Raw genomic sequence first — 18,612 nt, forward strand, 5'->3', positions numbered from 1 at the left:
TATAATGGATTCCTGATATTGGGTTGGTTTGGAGATTTTTTTTTCTTGTGAAGAAACACTTAAGCTTTATCAGTAAATACTTGATGAGTTCCAGTATAATCACAAAAAGGGAGTAATTATAAAAATCAATTATTTCTGGTTTTAATAATCCTAGATATCATCATTGAAAAACTTAGCATTGCTACAACAAAAATTTGCTTACAAAAGATTTTAAGCAATTATATTTTCTTCTCTGTCCAAATTTTGATCGTGTGTGTCAAAAGGTTGGAAGATGCCTATAAACGTTTGATTATGTTTAATTTTGGTTCGAAATCTTGATTTTCTATGTCTACTTCTATCGTTTGAGCTTTGGCATATTGAAATGATTCACATGGTTGTAACTTACGGAGAACTTTTCTAGCAATCGACCGTATAATGAAATGATCTTAACTTTTGAGATTCCAATGAATGGAAGATATTAAATCAGATCTTTTCATGACGATGAAATTGAAGTTATTTCCTTTTATTAGGTTTTTCAAACTTGAATGTTAAGAATGTTAATGATGCAATTGCACACCCAGCCCAATTGGCTCTTAAGCCTAAATGTCGCTAAATGTTAAGATTCAAGCCCACTCTTTCTTATTTGCACCCCCTATAAAATATTCTTGCTTCCCCTTATTTTAAAGTCTGGCTCCGCCCCTGCCAATAGATCTTCCTAGCGGTTTCCCTTCAAAGAACTAGGAGTCACAACCGTAACAACATTACTACCATGAGTAATGATAGTTGTAGATCTTCCTAGCGGTCGACTTCGCCTCGCCCGTCGTTTTAGATTTTTGATTTGGTGTGACTCGGCTTAGCCTCACCCCATTAGTGTCACGAGGCTACGTCCTGCCCCATCCCTTAGGGTTTTTAATTTGGAGGCTTCGTCCTGCCCCATCCTTGAGGGCTTTTAATTTGGTGTTGCTCGGCTTTGCCTCGCCCTGTCCCAATATATATGTCATAACTTGTTACAACCTATTGTTAGTGTAATTAGCCGACCCGCAACGTCTACGTGAAATAAAGATATTTACGACATTGAGAAAAAATAACTGAATGCTAACAAAAATGTTATATGAATCACATGCAGTTATATAAATGCATACAAACACACGTTGAAAGACAGTTGATGAGAATATTTAAGAAAGAAATATCAACCGGTGATGCTACCTTATGTCAGAAATTGAGAGATACCGTTAAAAGAAAAAAGATGAGAATATTCATACCCTCTATCCCCTCATATAATCTCTAAAGCTCAATACTCTTATGAAAAAAATTGTTCCCTCGTGTACAAATAAAACTAAATGTCAGAAAGCCAGTATATTAAACTGAAGACATCCATATACTGCAATACCCGCCATTTTCAGAAACCTTTAGCACTTCATTTCATGAAATCCATCTCTAGCAACACCTGCATGAACATTTGAGATCCCGGCACCCCTGGTAACAAAATTGGTAGGCTTAAGGGTTCATTTGGAATAGCCTAGAAATTCTCGGCATTATTGTATAATAGACTGCATAATAAAACCAAAAATCAAAAACATCATACGCGTTCTTAGCAACAAAAATCAATATGAGCCTAAATTAGAGAACCATCACACAAAACCAAACTAAATAAACCTGTGTACACATATATCTCACTATCGGACACGTGTATACAGAAAGGTACGTGGAAAGCATGCAAGCCAAGACATCAAAACACGATGCGTCGCGAAGCACCAAATAAACCCCTAGGAGTTGCTTTATCTCATCCCCAGAAGAGGAGCTAAGATCAACGGTGGGGAGAAAGTCAGCTGACACGGACTGACAGGGGCAGAAGACACTTGTCTGACACGAGCAGACCCCTCAACCACCCGCATTAAACACTCTGAGCAGTGCACGTGTCGACCGACCTATGGAACGAGCGAAGATGCCTCCGCGGGATTGAGGGGGAAACGCAGACCTCTGCGTGATGGACACAAGACACTAGAAGATAAGGTTCCAACGGTCTTCAGAGATGGGTCCCACATTCCTACCTTATAAATACCCAATCTCCACAAAGGGGGAGGGGGATCGAAAAAACATCAGGAAAGAGAGAGAGAGAGAGAGAGAATAGCAAAGGTAAGGAATCCCATAGTGGAGAGAAATATGTAAACCCCAAGTCATTCAACTATTCGTGTAACCGTGAATAATATAGCAGAACAACAAACCCCGTGGATGTAGGCCTTAGTGCTGAACCACGTAACCCTTGGTCTTATTTACATTTCAGCACTTTACATTCATTTAGTTCCGCATGCATTTGCTTATATATGTTGTTTTCCTTTTATATTTGTACCCCATGCATGATCGCTACGCATGGGGAAGTTGGAGGAGGCCATGATAAACCCGTGGGTTTTGAGCCAATGAACCCACATCAGGGTATCATCATCGTAATCTCTTTAGACTTTAACAATTGATTGCGGGCATTCGGACCCCGCGTAGTTCGTGTGTCCACAATTTGGCGCTAGAAACAGGGACTTTGTCCCGGTAAAAGATTTATCTTGTCCTGTGATTTCATTCTAATTTGGCATACGATTGCTCCGATTTTATCAGCTCTGACTGTATAGATCATTCGTCAACAGTATTATATTCAAAAACCCACCTTTTGCCTTCGATAAGAGTTAGTGTTCCAAGCATGGGTTATTGTCCTAATCCGTCGGATTTACAATTTTCATAGTTTTTTTTTATATACTAAAGATCGCCTTTTGAAAAATTGTATTTCGACAACTAACCCGCTTCACGCGGATATTCCCGTTTCTGTTTGAATAAATTTATACAGAGAACGTGTTGTGAGTAAAGAAGGCGAGTTTACGCTAGATTTCGTCAACAAAAAGGCACGTGATGGAGAAGACGCAGGAAGCAGGAAAATCCAAAGCTTTGTCAAAAGAAACACCCCGGACAACCCCGATCATCACCCGAAGCAAGCAGAAAGGAGATAAAACTAAAATGACCAATCGAAGGCAGGATACCACTGAAATCACTTCACCCATGAACGCTAATTCTGTTGCAATGGCGGCTCTCAGAGCAGCAACGATAAAATACGGGGAAGCCGCGGTAGTCCCGAAGGCTGCGGAGGCTAGCAATACCTTCGCCATGAGTCAACTTAACCAACCAAGGGAAAGGGTGGATGAATCCAGAACATTCCAACCCGCGCATCTGCTAACCTTTGGAATGCCGCTAACAAATAACCAGAATCAAACCATACCGGCGGCTCGGGCACCGCAGAGGGGCGCTCACTCCAATTTGGAAACACCAGCAACAGAAGTTGAACCCCTGCCACCTTTAGTACAGACCATGGAGGAGGGCGGCGCCACGGCTGTAGCGGCACGTGCGGGGACTCCCAATCAGGGGTCCAACCAATCACACCAACTAATGGCTGAGCTCGAGGAACTGAGAAGGAACCAACAGGTTTACGCAGAAGCTGTAGCACTTTTGGCCAGAGAAAATCAAGATTTAAAGGAGCGGATTGCTCTAAGCACAAAGACCAACCAACAACTTGATGAAGCAAGCTCCAAAGCACCAGAGCCAAACCAAGACTGCAGAGTCGTCCTAGCAACTAATGAAGACGCGACAAGGAGACATAGCGTATCCGACCCGGATTATGACGATGGAGAATCAAACGGAAATGATCTGAAGAATTTAGAACACCAACGCGCAATGGAGGAACTGCGAGATGAGATGATGGCAGAAATCAGGCAATTGAAAAATAAACAAGGAGGGGGAAGGTTAGAAGAGGTTATGAGAGAAGCTAACTCCACGCCCCTGACGCATCGCTTGGCCAACACCCATATTCCCCTGAAATGCCCTGTCCCGACGTTCGAATGCTATGATGGGTCCAGCGACCCTGCTGCACATGTTCGGTACTACAACCGCGTCCTAGCAAGATGGGGACAGAACTACGCCGTACTCTGTAGATACTTCCCGTCAAGTTTGAAGGGATCGGCGTTATCATGGTTTGATAATCTGCCACCAAACTCCATACACTCATACGACCAACTGGCAGAGAAATTCTTAAGAACATACATGTACAACAAGACTGTAAACACTGGGATGGATAAGCTTTTTTCACTAGCAATCGGCTACAAGGAAACCACGAGAGAATACACAAACAGATGGCATAGGATCTGCCAAGCCATAGGAAGCGTGGACCCAGTGGTAAGCATCAATTGCTATAAGTGGGGCTTGGACCGAATGAGTCCCCTATTTGTTGAAATTCACGGAAACGTGCCCAAGACAGAAGGCGATCTCCGAATAATTATCGAAAAGCACGCTCGACTTGAAGAAATTCAACGGGAAAACCCGAGGGCATATCCGCAGAGGTCTCACCGCACCAATTCAGCAGAACAAACCAATGGGGCTAAAAGGGGTTCCTCAGATGAGAGACCTCACGAAGATAGAAAGGAACGGAGGGATGAACGAAGAACAGGCGACCGAAAATTTGAAGACCAAGTTTACACGAAACTCAACGCTAGCTATGCTCGTATCCTGCGGGAGATCAAAGGGAGGGAAAACTTAGAATGGCCATGGTCTAAGGGAAAGCATCCCCAAGATCCGAAAAGTCTAAAGATTACTGTGCGTATCACTGTTTCAACGGACACCAGACCGAAAAATGCAAGAACCTTAAAATAATGATTCAAAAATTAATTGATGCGGGAGAGCTCAAACATTACATACGGAAGGAGGTTACCGAGGACAGATCCAAACGAACCAAGCCAGTCCAACTTCCGGAAGAAAACCGAACAATCAACACCATCTCGTGTTCCGAAGCCACAGGACCCTCGCTCACAACACAGATTGGAAAAAGGTTACGGAAGCAATTCGAAGATCGCTGCGAGTTATATAAGGTCGATGGGATAACAGTGGACGAACATGAAAAATGGATGGAATTACCTGTCATCTTCGATGCCGAGGATATCGAAGAAGATATGGAAGACCATAACGATCCCTTGGTCCTGACATTACCAATAGCGGGATGTAACCTCAAAAAAATCCTCATAGACGGGGGAAGCTCTGTGAATGTCCTATTGTATGACGCATTCAAGCGGATGAAGCTCCATGATGAACAGTTGATGACCTCTTATCACACCATCTACGGATTCAATGGAGCGGCCACGAAGCCCTTGGGAGACATTGTGTTACAGGTTAACGCAGGGCCCATGAAACTGGATACCCGATTCAGTGTGGTGGATACCCCTTCCCCCTACAACGCCATTATTGGACGACAGTGGGTACACAAGCTCAAAGGAGTTGCGGCAACATACCACCAGTACCTAAGATTTCCAACACCTGAGGGAATTATGGAGATCAAGGGAGATCGAATCGCTACACGAGAATGCCAGGCCACTCAGGATCATATCAACAACGAGCAAGAAGAACAGCGAAAAATCCGAAGAGTAAGAAATCAAGAAACCACGCAAGAGAAAGCCGTAGAACTATTCCTTAAGGAAACCACAGGAAAAGGCTTGACGAAAGAGGGTAATGTCCGAGGCTCGGAAACAAGTACCTCAACAATCAACGAAGAGCAGAAACACGCCAAATAGCAATTAAAGAGCTCCCCAGTCCTCGGAAACCCAAGGCCTATGTTCACACCCGTGGAACCCACTAAGGAAATCAACATATGAACGGAAGAAGACCCGAAGAGGGTCAAAATCGGGACCATCATGGGCGAAGGGAGAGAACATTCCTTAACCAAATTACTCAAGGAATATGCGGATGTGTTCGCCTGGAAGTTAGGAGATATGCCAGGGATCGACCCAAAAGTAATCCAACATGAACTACGCATCAAACAGGGCACACCCCCGTTCAGGCAGAAAATACGAAAAGTGGCTCCAGAATATCATGAGGCGGTAGAAACAGAACTTCGGAAGCTACTAGACGCAGGATTTATCAAGGAAGTCAAGTATCCTACCTGGATATCCAACATGGTCATTGTTCCTAAGAAAAATGGAGGGGTTAGAATATGCATCGACTTTACTAATCTCAACAAGGCGTGTCCAAAGGACAGCTATCCCCTGCCGAGCATAGATCAACTGGTTGAAGCAGTTGAAGGGTATGAGGAGCTGTCGTTTATGGACGGATACTCTGGTTACAACCAAGTAGCCCTCGCAGAAGAAGATCAGCAACACACAGCATTCTATACACCACATGGCCTTTATTGCTATACCAGAATGCCTTTCGGGCTCCGAAACGCAGGGGCAACATACCAAAGGATGGTCGATGCTATCTTCAAACCATGGATTGGAGGAACCCTAGAAGTCTACGTGGACGACATGCTCGTCAAAAGCAAGCTGCGTAAAAATCACCACCAGGACCTGAGGAATATTTTCAATGCAATGAGACAACATCACATGAAAGTAAATCCGGAGAAATGTACTTTCGGTGTCACCTCAGGGAAGTTCCTCGGTTATCTGGTGACGAAAAGGGGCATCGAGGTAGACCCAGCTAAGATTCAAGCCATAGTAGAGATGCCGTCACCAAAGAATCTAAAGGAAGTGCAGAAGCTCAATGGGTCCATAGCAGCGTTGGGCAGATTTATTGCACGGTCTTCGGACAAGTGCAAACATTTCTTCAATATTCTTAAGAAAGGGAGCAGGTTCGAATGGACCGCCGATTGCGAGGAAGCATTCCAAAAGATCAAAGAACATCTAGCTTCGATCCCTATCCTGCAGAAACCTGACCCTGATGAAGTTTTGGCACTGTACATAGCAGCAACGGAGGACGCAGTCAGCGCGGTATTAGTCAAAACCAATACAAAGATAGAACAGCCTATCTATTACGTCAGCAAGACACTCAATCCCGCGGAAAGAAATTATACTAAGATTGAACAACTCATCCTCGCACTGGTATGGGCTACCCAAAAACTGAGAACCTACTTCCTGACTCACTTCGTCAGGGTACCATGCAGAGCACCATTGGAAGCAGTCCTCAAAAGCACAGGAAAAGTGGGCCGAATAGCCAAATGGAACACCCATCTGGACCAATTCAACATCATTCATGAAATTCAACATTCTCAGAAGTCCCAAGTTCTGGCAGATTTCTTAGCAGACCTCCCTCTAGACAACGATGAAGAGATCAAGGGAATACCAGAAGCCGAGGAAGCAATCAAGGATCCAATGGATATCCTCGAACCTGCGAGTCATAGACAATGGGAAGTCTTCGTCGACGGATCTAAAAATAAGGAAGGGGCAGGAATAGGTATTGTCATCATCACCCCAACTGGAGAAAGGATCATACAGGCACTTAGATTGGAATTCAAAGAGCATACCAATAACATTGTTGAATACGAAGCTGTCATACATGCCCTACGTATAATAATAGAGATGGGGGTAACCGATGTAAGGCTGACAAGTGATTCGCAGCTGGTCATACGGCAAATCGCGCTCGAATATAATGTGTACGATGACACCCTTTCAGCTTACATGGCATTGGTCCAAACATTGGCTTCACAAATCCCGAACATTAAGTTCCGGCACTTATGCAGAAGGGACCTCAGGCATGCGGATGCCCTAGCATACATATCATCCATGTTGAGGGATAAAAATGCCGAAGGTATTAAAATAGCAAGGGTATACGAGCCTTCGATTGCATCTCAATTCTCCTTCGCTACCAATCAAGATACGGTGGAAGAATATATTGAAGACCAAGTAGGAGAAGACATCCATAACGACTTTGATGAAGAAGACATCTTGTCAAAAGCAAATCAAGACGAAGATTTCAGCAATGAAGATGACTGGAGGGCCACAATACATGCCTTCCTCGACAAAGGAAGCCTACCTGCGGATCGGAAGCAAGCTAGAAAGACGCTCTCCAAAGTGGGAAGATACGATCTTCGGGACGGGGTCCTATATAGAAAATCTTTCCTCGGACCATTACTACGCTGCTTATCCCGAAAAGAAGGGCATCGAATTCTAAAGGATATCCATTATGGTGACGTAGGGAATCATAGCGGTATGAGATCACTAGCTGACAAGGCAAAAACGCAAGGATATTACTGGCCGACCATGATACAAGATGCTGCGAGGATGTCCCGACGATGCGAAGAATGTCAGCGCTTCGCGAAAAAAATCCACGCGCCGGCAACATTGCTAAACTCTGTCGATAGCCCGTGGCCATTTGCAAAATGGGGAGTAGACATCGTCGGGCCTTTCATCGAAGGATCCAGGAAGAGACGATTTTTGATAGTAGCCACGGACTACTTCAGTAAATGGGTGGAGGCTAAGGCCTTGGCCAGGATCAGAGACGCGGATGTGTTCACTTTCATATTCCAGAACATCATTTGCAGATTTGGTATACCTGCCGAAATTGTGTCTGATAACGGCAAGCAATTACAAGGAAAAAATATAGACATGCTCTTCGACACCTTTAAAATAAGAAAGAACAAGTCCACCCCCTTATACCCTCAAAGCAACGGACAAGCGGAAGCTACCAACAAGACCCTCGCCCTTATACTCAAAAAACAATTAGACGAGCATAAGGGAAGATGGTGCGAACAACTGCACAATGTCTTGTGGGCATATAGGACAACACGAAGGTCCGCTACCGGAGAATCCCCGTTTCTTCTTACTTATGGAGCTGAAGCAGTCATACCTACAGAAATCCTCATGCCAACCACGAAGACTGAAGCCTGGGAGAAAAACCTAACAACAGATATGATGTTAGAAAGGTTGGACGACTTGGAGGGAAGAAGGGAAGTAGCATTGCAAAAGATGGAAAATTATCAACGAAGACTAGCAAGGGAGTACAACAAAAAGGTAAAGCTACGAAATTTTGTAGAGGGACAGTATGTGTTGAGAACAATCCCACGATATCAGCAAGAAAAGAAATGGGGAAAGTTAGCACCTACATGGGGAGGACCGTTTATGATCCACGACATTGCGGGTAATGGTTCTTACTACCTTCGTAATCTAAAAGGTGAGGTCCTCCGGCATCGTTGGAATGCTAAATGGCTCAAACCATACTTCCCATAGAAGCAACGCAGATTTGAATCTGCTGGGAATATACCAGAAGAAGAAAGGAGCCTCCCCGCCCAACATGTTTCTATCTCTGGAAGAGGAATTGCAGACCTCAACTTATCAATTAAACAAGCTTTCAAATTATCAAGTCTGTGGAATCTACCTACAATATTGGGGAAAGTAGTTAATCTACAATCTCTCAAGGCTCCCCCATCAGTGTCCATAAGTGTAGGACCAGGGGGAAGGCACCCAGCAGAAAGAGATACCCAACCAATCTTAAGGCAACGGGTCGACGGAATGGGTGCGTACATATTTTACGCCCCATATCCTAGAACGTTGCCCCGGCCCCCACCGTCTGGGAATCCTCTGGCCCAGGATTTGCCAGCGGGGTGACAGGTCTCAAGACGATCACGAAGGTACCTTCCTTTCGTATCGCACTCAAAAACACTTAAACTTTTGTTTTGATTTTTCACAAACTTAAAATACAAAAACATTGTAGGTATATCAAGAAGAGAATTCATTTCATAAAGGGTGATTACAAGAAGTGAACGGCCAAAGCCAAGGATACACAATCAAAAAACATTCCTTTTACATCGTTACAAAAAGCATAATTATGCCGCGGACCCTATAGAACGTCGCCATCTCTACCTAGGGGGCGGTCCCGTCATCCGGATTCTTCCGCAGACTTGATGGGACGCTCCCACCAGAAGAGGGGCCCGAGGAGCTGGGCAATGCAGCAGGAACGGGACGACGAGGATAGTTCTTCACGAGACCATGTTCATTCCTTAGGCCAAGCTCTATCCTCTCCAACATCTTGTTCGTCTCCTCAGCCAATTGACAACGAGCCTTATGTTTAATAACTGTTGTCCGCTGTTGGGCTTGGGATAATAACGAGGATAGCCGATTCACTTCTCTGGAAGCAGCACCAACGGCCTCCTCGCGGGTGGCTGCTAAATTCTTGAAGTGATTGGTTTGTTCCTTTTGCTGTGCTAAGGAAGATTGAGCCTTTTCAAGTTCTTCATTTGTGACGCGAAGCCGTTCCTCGATCCCTGAAAAAGACAACACCACGGAATTAGCGTAGAAAACAAACAAGATCACACTCGATGAATTGGGATTATACCTTCGACACAAGCCGAAGCCTCTTCATATTCATTAACAACTGCATCTCGCGCTTCATCAAGATGATCATATTCCGCGGATAATTTCTTATAGTCTAGTTGAAGGTTGGTGAGAGTAAATTGACAGGCATCTAATTCTACCTGCTTCATCGAGTCCATATGATGAAGGTGGTCGACCTCTTTATTTATCTCTGAGACCCCTTTGCTGAGTCTATACATGCACACTTCAAGATTCATCTCAGACTCAGCAAGACGGGCTACATCGGCACGAGATGCGGAAAGAGCATTGCTGAGAGCATAGACTTCAGCACGAGCATCATCTCGTTCCCTGGCAAGACCAAGCATATTATCTTGGACCCCTGAAAGAGGAATGGACCGCGCCGTCTGTAATTCTTCTTCCAATAGCTGAATCCTAGATTCCAACAAGGAAGTACGCTCGCGGGATTCCCGCAGATTATCACTGGTCCACAGCAGTGTGCCATCAAATAAAGCACGATCATGGTTGTACAGATTTTGCATGTCGACCATCTGAACATGCCGCGCGCGCCATACTTCAGCCCGAGCATCCCATTTCCTAGCCTCACTCTTAATCTTCTCAACCAAATCTCTAATACGAGATTTTTGCCGAGCTCTTTCGTTTCGAAGCCATACCAGCTCGGGGATGCCACCCACTGGACATAGGGTGGGGTGACTCAGACAGAACAACTAAGAGAAAAGAATGACGACAAACGGCGAAGGAAAAGAACCAAACCTGTGAAAGTGGAAACTTGGCTACGAGTTTGCTCTAACTCAGCGCGCACTGCAATAAGTTCTGAACGAAGATCAGCCTCTGCTTCACCCAGTCTTTCTTTCTCCTTAAGGCTTTTCTTCAGCTCTTCTATTTCCACCTCCGCCGCAGATAATTCCTTTTCCCGATGACGAAGCTTAGCCTCGAGCTTCAGAGATTTTGCTTTAAAGAACTGATATAGCACGTGGTTGCAATGTTCGCTCCTCATCATCTACACATCAAAATGACAAAACATTATTCAACCGAAGCGTCCTATTCTCACGAACAAGAATGTACGAAAATTTACCTCCAGCACACGCTGTTGCGGGAAGCCATATTGATACCCGTCGGCAATAGCCATCATATCGGCAACAGAAGTAGGAGGCTCCGGCACGAGGGTAGCTTCGGGAACGGTCAACCTTGTTCCCCAGGCTTCAGACACCTGCGCCTTCGAAGACATCTCCATCATACGACGGGTATACGCGGTTGATTCCTTTTCCCCAACAACCACAGGAGCAGGATGAGAGACAAACAGAAGATTCTTCTCCTTGAACCAACTCATGATGGCATCCTCACCCTCAGACATCGGCGACTGGGGAAGACTATCGGCGGGCGCGTCAACAACAGATTTTCCTTTGACCGACTCGACCCCCTCAGCATGAACGTTGGCATGTTCTCCCGCGCCTACATGCACAGCAGGCTCCTCCGCACCAACACCTTCTACAGCAGCATCACCATTACCATCACCACCAAGAACATCCCAATTGTCATTAGGGGAAAGTAAAGAGAAGTCCTCGGGAAAATCGAGGGCTTCGTCAAAGAACTCCCCCGTGGAATACATCCGATCGAAAGAAAATTCTTGAGAAGTGGGGAGGGTATCCATGACATCACCAGCAGGGACGGAAACATCCTCGATGACAACATCATCCGCCACTACACCCTTGTTCCTTCCTCCATCACCGGCGGGACCATCGAAGACCTCTTCTTCGGCATTGATAGGGGAGGTACCAGTACGTTCCTCCTCATCTGTAATCTCGTCCTCGGCAAACTCTTCGTTCACAGGACTAGTAACTTCTTCTTGGGCCTCAACCTCACCCACCACCATAGTAGAAGACTGCTTCGGCCTAATCTTTGTCTTCTTCAATACCTGAAACCGACACCACAAAGGAATTATTCTTCCCGTCCGATGGAAGTTATAAAAACGAAACACAACTAGAATCTGCGTACCTGAGCAGCTGAGATATTCTTCGATGGGAGTATAGCACCGGAACCATCCTCCTCGTCTCCCTCTACGACATCCAGGGCATAAGGAAAATTCATGCCCGCAAAGTTCAGACGCCAGGGGCAGAAATCTCCATAGCGAGCGGGAGGAGATTCGCGCGGCTTACTATTCTCGGTTGGCCGCCATCCGGGGGAACCGGGAATCCAACCGTAAGCCCACGGACCTACTATCTCAATGACAGTGGCGTGCCACTCGTAGTCATGATCACGCTTGATCCTTTCTCGCGCGGGGAAGAGTTTCCGACGATTGGACGCCTCCGTGCCAGGAACATACTTCAGCTTGGCATCGCTGACCTCATTTAACAGACGAATCTCGCCTCGAGGAGCAGGAAGATTCCGAAGGCTGACACTCCACGGCTTGCGATTCCTGCTATTAACGTAATCACCGAAGGAGTTATTAAAATTCTCAGGAGTGTACCATTCCTTCTCCAAGGGATTGGGGACGTAGCAAGTCATCGACGTTTCCCCCTTACTCCGCAGATAGCATTCCTTCAGGGCGCGGAGATAATTCCCCGATAATTGGGATACGGAACGGCTATGAGTATTTGTGGAAGAACCCTCACGACTAGCGAGCACGTCGTAGTAGAAGGAATCACCCGATTTGTACAACGGCAGCATCAGACCAGCCTCGAAGGCCCCAACCGTCGTTAACAAGTGAAATTCATCGAATTCGTACTTAGAGATCAGCTCATACGTAATATCATCCTCGGGGGCATAAAAACGAACCCCGAAGGCTTGGAGCTCATGCTTCTCCTTGAATATTTCAAGATCGATATGCTTGAAGGTTACTTCTCCTGCTAACAGAAACACTGCGTATCAAGGGAGCAGCCTCTTCCTCCTCGGCGGGGCCGGATGAGCTAACAAACGCTTCAGACGCTTTTCTCTTCACGGGGGGATTCTTTGAAGATCCAGCCGCAGGAGCTACGCCCTTTGTATTCTTCCCTTTCAAAGTTGGAGAAGACCGTGGATGATGCTCGGGCACTAACGAACGTAAAGGAGGAACGTCAAAAGCAACAGCGCGGGGAGGAGCCTGCGTACTCCGAGTCTCTTCACGAGGACGCACCATTGAGTGATTAAAGACTCTCCGTGAGCCAGACGGAATTATCGGAGGAATCTCTTCCCGAGAAGACGAGGCTCTCGCTCCGGAAGACACTCGACTCCGACGAACATCATCTTGAGACTCTCGACGCTGAGGAGATCTCGACAACCTAGAATCAGGAGTCTCATAGGTAAGCCGCGGACGGTCAGACATGGCTGCGGAAAGAATAAAATCAAGAACAGATTACACACAATAACCAAAAATCAAAAAACACATTCATAGCAATACAACCACGACAACATAGCAACCCTAAAATTAGGATACAATCTCAATACTCCACCCTCGAGGTAATGGCTGCCTTAATTTAAGATGAAGAACAGGGGCAAACTAGTATGCAAGCATCAGAAAGAGTTCTTCATCACAAACAAGGAACAACAATAGCAGAAAATTCACAATTCAACACGGCATAAAACAGTGAAATCGAGAAAAGAAAAACTCACCGGCAAAAACAGCAAGTAGAAGAAACGAACAGGGGAAGATCCCAGGTGCAATAAAGACTGACAGAAGTTAAGATCACAGGTGCAATGAAGACTGACAAAGAATTTAAGGTCACAGGTTTAATGAAGGCAGGTAGGAAACTTAAAGGAAGAAGGAACTGAGAGAGTGTTTAGGAAGAATGAAATTAAATTTCCTCTCTATCCATAAAATACCCGAAAGAAAAGAGGAAATTAAGGGAGAAATAGGAAAACGTGCCCGTTACATAAGCAGTTAATGCACGAATAAAAGACGTGCCCAAGTATCTAGGAGAAGTTATTAGGAGTGAGAAGAATGTGCGACGATAGTTTTTCTTCAAGGCACCCATTAGTCAGTTAAGCCTGAAGAAAAGGGGCAAATTGTGTACACATATATCTCACTATCGGACACGTATATACAGAAAGGTACGTGGAAAGCATGCAAGCCAAGACATCAAAACACGATGCGTCGCGAAGCACCAAATAAACCCCTAGGAGTTGCTTTATCTCATCCCCAGAAGAGGAGCTAAGATCAACGGTGGGGAGAAAGTCAGCTGACACGGACTGACAGGGGCAGAAGACACTTGTCTGACACGAGCAGACCCCTCAACCACCCGCATTAAACACTCTGAGCAGTGCACGTGTCGACCGACCTATGGAACGAGCGAAGATGCCTCCGCGGGATTGAGGGGGAAACGCAGACCTCTGCGTGATGGACACAAGACACTAGAAGATAAGGTTCCAACGGTCTTCAGAGATGGGTCCCACATTCCTACCTTATAAATACCCAATCTCCACAAAGGGGGAGGGGGATCGAAAAAACATCAGGAAAGAGAGAGAGAGAGAGAGAATAGCAAAGGTAAGGAATCCCATAGTGGAGAGAAATATGTAAACCCCAAGTCATTCAACTATTCGTGTAACCGTGAATAATATAGCAGAACAACAAACCCCGTGGATGTAGGCCTTAGTGCTGAACCACGTAAACCTTGGTCTTATTTACATTTCAGCACTTTACATTCATTTAGTTCCGCATGCATTTGCTTATATATGTTGTTTCCTTTTATATTTGTACCCCATGCATGATCGCTACGCATGGGGAAGTTGGAGGAGGCCATGATAAACCCGTGGGTTTTGAGCCAATGAACCCACATCAGGGTATCATCATCGTAATCTCTTTAGACTTTAACAATTGATTGCGGGCATTCGGACCCCGCGTAGTTCGTGTGTCCACAAAACCTATTGCAGGGATTGAATGAAGAATACTGAAATGATCTTACCGATCAATAAAGTCTTGTGCTTCATCTCTTCGGGTAAACCGACCAAGGTATATTACAATTAAGAATATTGTCAAAGATCGTCTATAGAGAAGCAGAAAGGTAAAGCAATTATACTCATATTTTCAATAAAAAAAAATAAAAAAATAAATCAGATCATCCAGAATCATAACGTTAGTAATATAGATAGGGTATTAATAAATAGAAGTGAAACAAAACCCTCCAAACCCTATTTCTCTAGCAAAGCCCAGGAATTGGTAAGTAAATAAGTAATAAAAGGAGTGCAGAATTCCAGCTTAGTACAACAATACACATTTTGGAAGTGAGCAAGGGACTCGGACCTAATTGCTTTTCTTTACTAACTAACCGTGTCTCCCTAAAATGGAGCACTAAATGCTTACAGAGCTTGATTAATTGGAGCTGTTAAATAACTTAGAGGTGCCTACCAGCACAACTAACTCTAGTGTCTAGTTCTGAAGTTTGGCATGGACCCCCGTGAACTTCACTGTATAGTTCCCAAATACATTACTGGTTCTAAAGTTTGACATGCTTATTGAGAAGAAGATGGTGTGACATTGAAGCCATTTTCCGTCTTCCTTTCTTAAACCAATATTTATAGTGAACCTAGCTAGGCCATCGAGAATTATATAAAATGCAAACATATAAGGGACTGTAGTGTGTACTTATTTTCTGGTTTCCCAAAGTACGGTACTGGACACGACACCGATACATGAATTTGAGGAAGAGTTTCATAAATCACTTATTCCCTGAATGCTTAAGGGGCTTTGTAGTAGAATTTAAATGTCTACCTATCTACTACTGTACTATCTTAGTCTGTAAACAGCTAATGGTTTCAACATAATTCAAGAACCATATTAGGAGTTGGAAAACCCACGAACGTGCATACGTACCATAATGAGCTTTCTGGTTCAAACGTTGTTCAAGATCTAGGAATTTTAAGAGCACCATATTTATTTTTCCCGCTTTGGTCCAGTAATGAAAATTCATAAAGTGCCCTAACTTCTTGTCTATGGTTTACTAACTCAAGGTACACGGATACATAATCCTTGCTATCTTCAGCATTGCCGTCTGGGTTAAAAAAGTACAGCTCATAAGAACCTTTCATAGTCTCACAAATCGACTGCGACGAAGACACCTCATGATCATTATTAGTATTAAACTTAGAAAATATCCGCCTTTTTGAAGCCATATATTGATATGTTGAAACTGGCGGCCAGAAGAGGAGATTTATATATAGAGATATGTAAATAGATATAAAAAGAGTTAGGGTTTACCGCTACATATTTGGATTTGGTTATCTATCTCATCTTCAAAAACCGTACCTGCAAAATAAAAACAAACAAACAATAATTACAACAAAAATCTCTCCTTTAAAACAATGATGAATAAAGTAGTTTAGGAGTTTATACATGATGGACCAGCTACAGTCATGATGTATTCCACAACTGAGTAGTTTAGGGGTTTATACATCAAAAAATACAGTATAGAAATCAGACCAAGTTTAGAGGATACAAAAGAATCCCACTAAACCTACTTGTAGAGAAATACAGTTTTATTGAACCTTCTTATGGAATCAACAGTTTTTGCTTTCTCCATCTGGTCTTTCCTAAAATGTTTGAAAGGGAAAAAACCAAGTTTCGAATGTGACCATATATGTATCAGTGCATACAGTGATCATCTTTTGTTGCTTTTAATGACACAGTCCATAATTTTCAGTTTCAAGGCCGAGAGTACTACATGATGATAAAAAAAAAAAAAGAACACCTGAAATCACACCCACCATTTGTTATGCCACTCTTTGCATCTGCAACCATTTCCTGCATGACCTGAATCTCATCCCCCTCCTCAAAACGCAAGCTTTTGATGTTAGTACATGTTAGAGTCTGCAATGGACCTCTATTTGAGTGAATTCCCCTGCCTCTGTCAGTAATACTGTGTGAAGGATAAATGTATTAGAATTACATGCCTGGAAATGAACAAAGCGGAGTTAAAATATTTTATTGACCATTCTATGAAAATACATTTGGAACAAAACAATATTGACAGATTTAAGGTCTTCTAGTTTAGGAATCAAGAACATGTACTAACATCAACTTGGTTCCTACAGGTTTCCACTGTTAGGGACAATTTTCTCCGAATATACGTAGCTATCATAAGATACAATATAAATCATAAACAAAATCCTAATAAACTAACAGTAAAAATAAACTAAACTTACCTAGTCCATGGAACTCAATCAAATTATATTTAGTCTATAGAGCATTGCCATCATACGCTATTTAGTACTTGAATTTTGAGCACAGATATCATCTGACTTACCATATAGACATGGACATCCCAAACATTTTTGATCCAAACTATTATCTGTATAACATTTTTTGGTTCAGACTACTGTCTGTTTTCTCTCGCCATTCTTCAACTTCTTCTTCCTCATTTAGCTGCGGAATTAAATCTAAATCCAAAAACCACAAATGGCAATCAACAATTCCGTTAGAGATAATAAAATCAAATTTACATGCCTATGATGGCATGTTATAGATGCTCACACAATGTTTTGATTGCAATTGAGCATGTTTATCCAAGTAATCCATGCTTATAAGCTTAAGTGGCAGCAACAAAACATTCAAGAGTGTTCGTCTAATCTTTTAAAACAGAATACAACCATAATCAAAAACAGAATACAACCATCAGTACATATTAGTAGCCCAAAAACAGAACACCACATAATCAAAATGCATTACAACATTATAGCAAGAGACGGAAACTTGAGTTTTTACCTTACCAGAAAGCAAGAGACTCACTGCAAGTTAATCCATAAGACCCCCAAATCACACTTGATTGCATCGCCTACATATTAAACCCAAAATTGCATGAAACGGGTGGAAGCTTAGAATTATCTTCCTCTTCTTTGAATATATCAAAATTAAGAAAACCCAAAATTGCATATTACAATTATCAAAACAAAAAGTTAATCAAACAAAAGTATTGCAATAGAAGCAACAGAAACCAAGTTGCTGCTGAATTTCATACCTATAGCAGGGGAAGCAACACCCAAATTATCTTCCATCTTCCTGCTCTGCGAGTTGCAATAGCATGGAATTTTACCTTCCAACACACAAGTGAAACTAAAAATTACATTCAAACGAATCAAATAGTTATCTAAAATCAAAATAGAAAACCTAAAAATCAAATGAGAACCCATTAAAATCCTTTTGCATGATACTGCAAATTAGATCAATCATTATCAGGCTTAGGGTAAACCCTAAATTTTGAAAAACCAATTACTAATCACCGGAACCAATAAGATTGAAAAGAGAATCAGTTAAAATATCAATACCTCATAAAATTAGTTAACAAAGCATTAATCTCTGCAACAAACAAAGAGAAAGTTGATTAGATTAGACAGCGAAAGAACAAAAAAAAGAAAACCTAGGGCTCCCAGAAGAGAAACGGGAGAGATGTTTTTCGGGAGAGAATGGTATTTTCAATGCGCCACGTGGAAGCTTATATGACTCAGAGGTTTAAAGAGTTTGATTTGATGTTGATAATTCTATGGCACGGTACTGTTGTTTGTCTTTGGATACGAAGACGATAACTACGACAATGTTCATCAGAAT

General features: G+C 43.3%; 1 protein-coding gene across 4 annotated transcripts; it reads right to left on the reverse strand.

The window, feature by feature from the left end:
- Positions 1 to 1,135: 1,135 nt before the first annotated feature.
- LOC113339353 lies at positions 1,136 to 18,481 on the reverse strand. Of its 4 annotated transcripts, XM_026584643.1 has the most exons (8): positions 18,333 to 18,481; positions 18,026 to 18,100; positions 17,773 to 17,842; positions 17,315 to 17,447; positions 16,776 to 16,927; positions 16,270 to 16,317; positions 15,886 to 16,063; positions 13,388 to 13,403 (listed from the first exon to the last, which is right to left on the reverse strand). In XM_026584643.1, the coding sequence occupies exons 4-7, from the start codon at positions 17,338 to 17,340 to the stop codon at positions 15,915 to 15,917; spliced, it is 375 nt and encodes a 124-aa protein (XP_026440428.1). In that variant the 5' UTR covers positions 17,341 to 17,447; positions 17,773 to 17,842; positions 18,026 to 18,100; positions 18,333 to 18,481; the 3' UTR covers positions 13,388 to 13,403; positions 15,886 to 15,914. The 4 variants fall into 4 exon arrangements, with proteins under 4 accessions (XP_026440429.1, XP_026440428.1, XP_026440430.1 ...); XM_026584644.1 differs by lacking the exons at positions 13,388 to 13,403; positions 15,886 to 16,063 and adding an exon at positions 1,136 to 1,455; XM_026584645.1 differs by lacking the exons at positions 13,388 to 13,403; positions 15,886 to 16,063 and adding an exon at positions 14,828 to 15,058.
- Between the last annotated feature and the right edge of the window lie 131 nt (positions 18,482 to 18,612).

The sequence above is a fragment of the Papaver somniferum genome, unplaced genomic scaffold (genome assembly GCF_003573695.1).
Source record: "Papaver somniferum cultivar HN1 unplaced genomic scaffold, ASM357369v1 unplaced-scaffold_21, whole genome shotgun sequence".
In the NCBI taxonomy this organism is placed as follows: domain Eukaryota; kingdom Viridiplantae; phylum Streptophyta; class Magnoliopsida; order Ranunculales; family Papaveraceae; genus Papaver; species Papaver somniferum.

Bases quoted from the DNA above. Each gene is read 5' to 3' on its own strand.
- LOC113339353 (XM_026584643.1), bottom strand. From the start codon at position 17,340: ATGTTTGGGATGTCCATGTCTATATG. The intron at 16,928-17,314 runs GTAAGTCAGATG...TCCTTCACACAG, and splicing joins GGGATGTCCATGTCTATATG to TATTACTGACAGAGGCAGGG. The intron at 16,064-16,269 runs GTAAACCCTAAC...TTTTTAACCCAG, and splicing joins CCAAATCCAAATATGTAGCG to ACGGCAATGCTGAAGATAGC.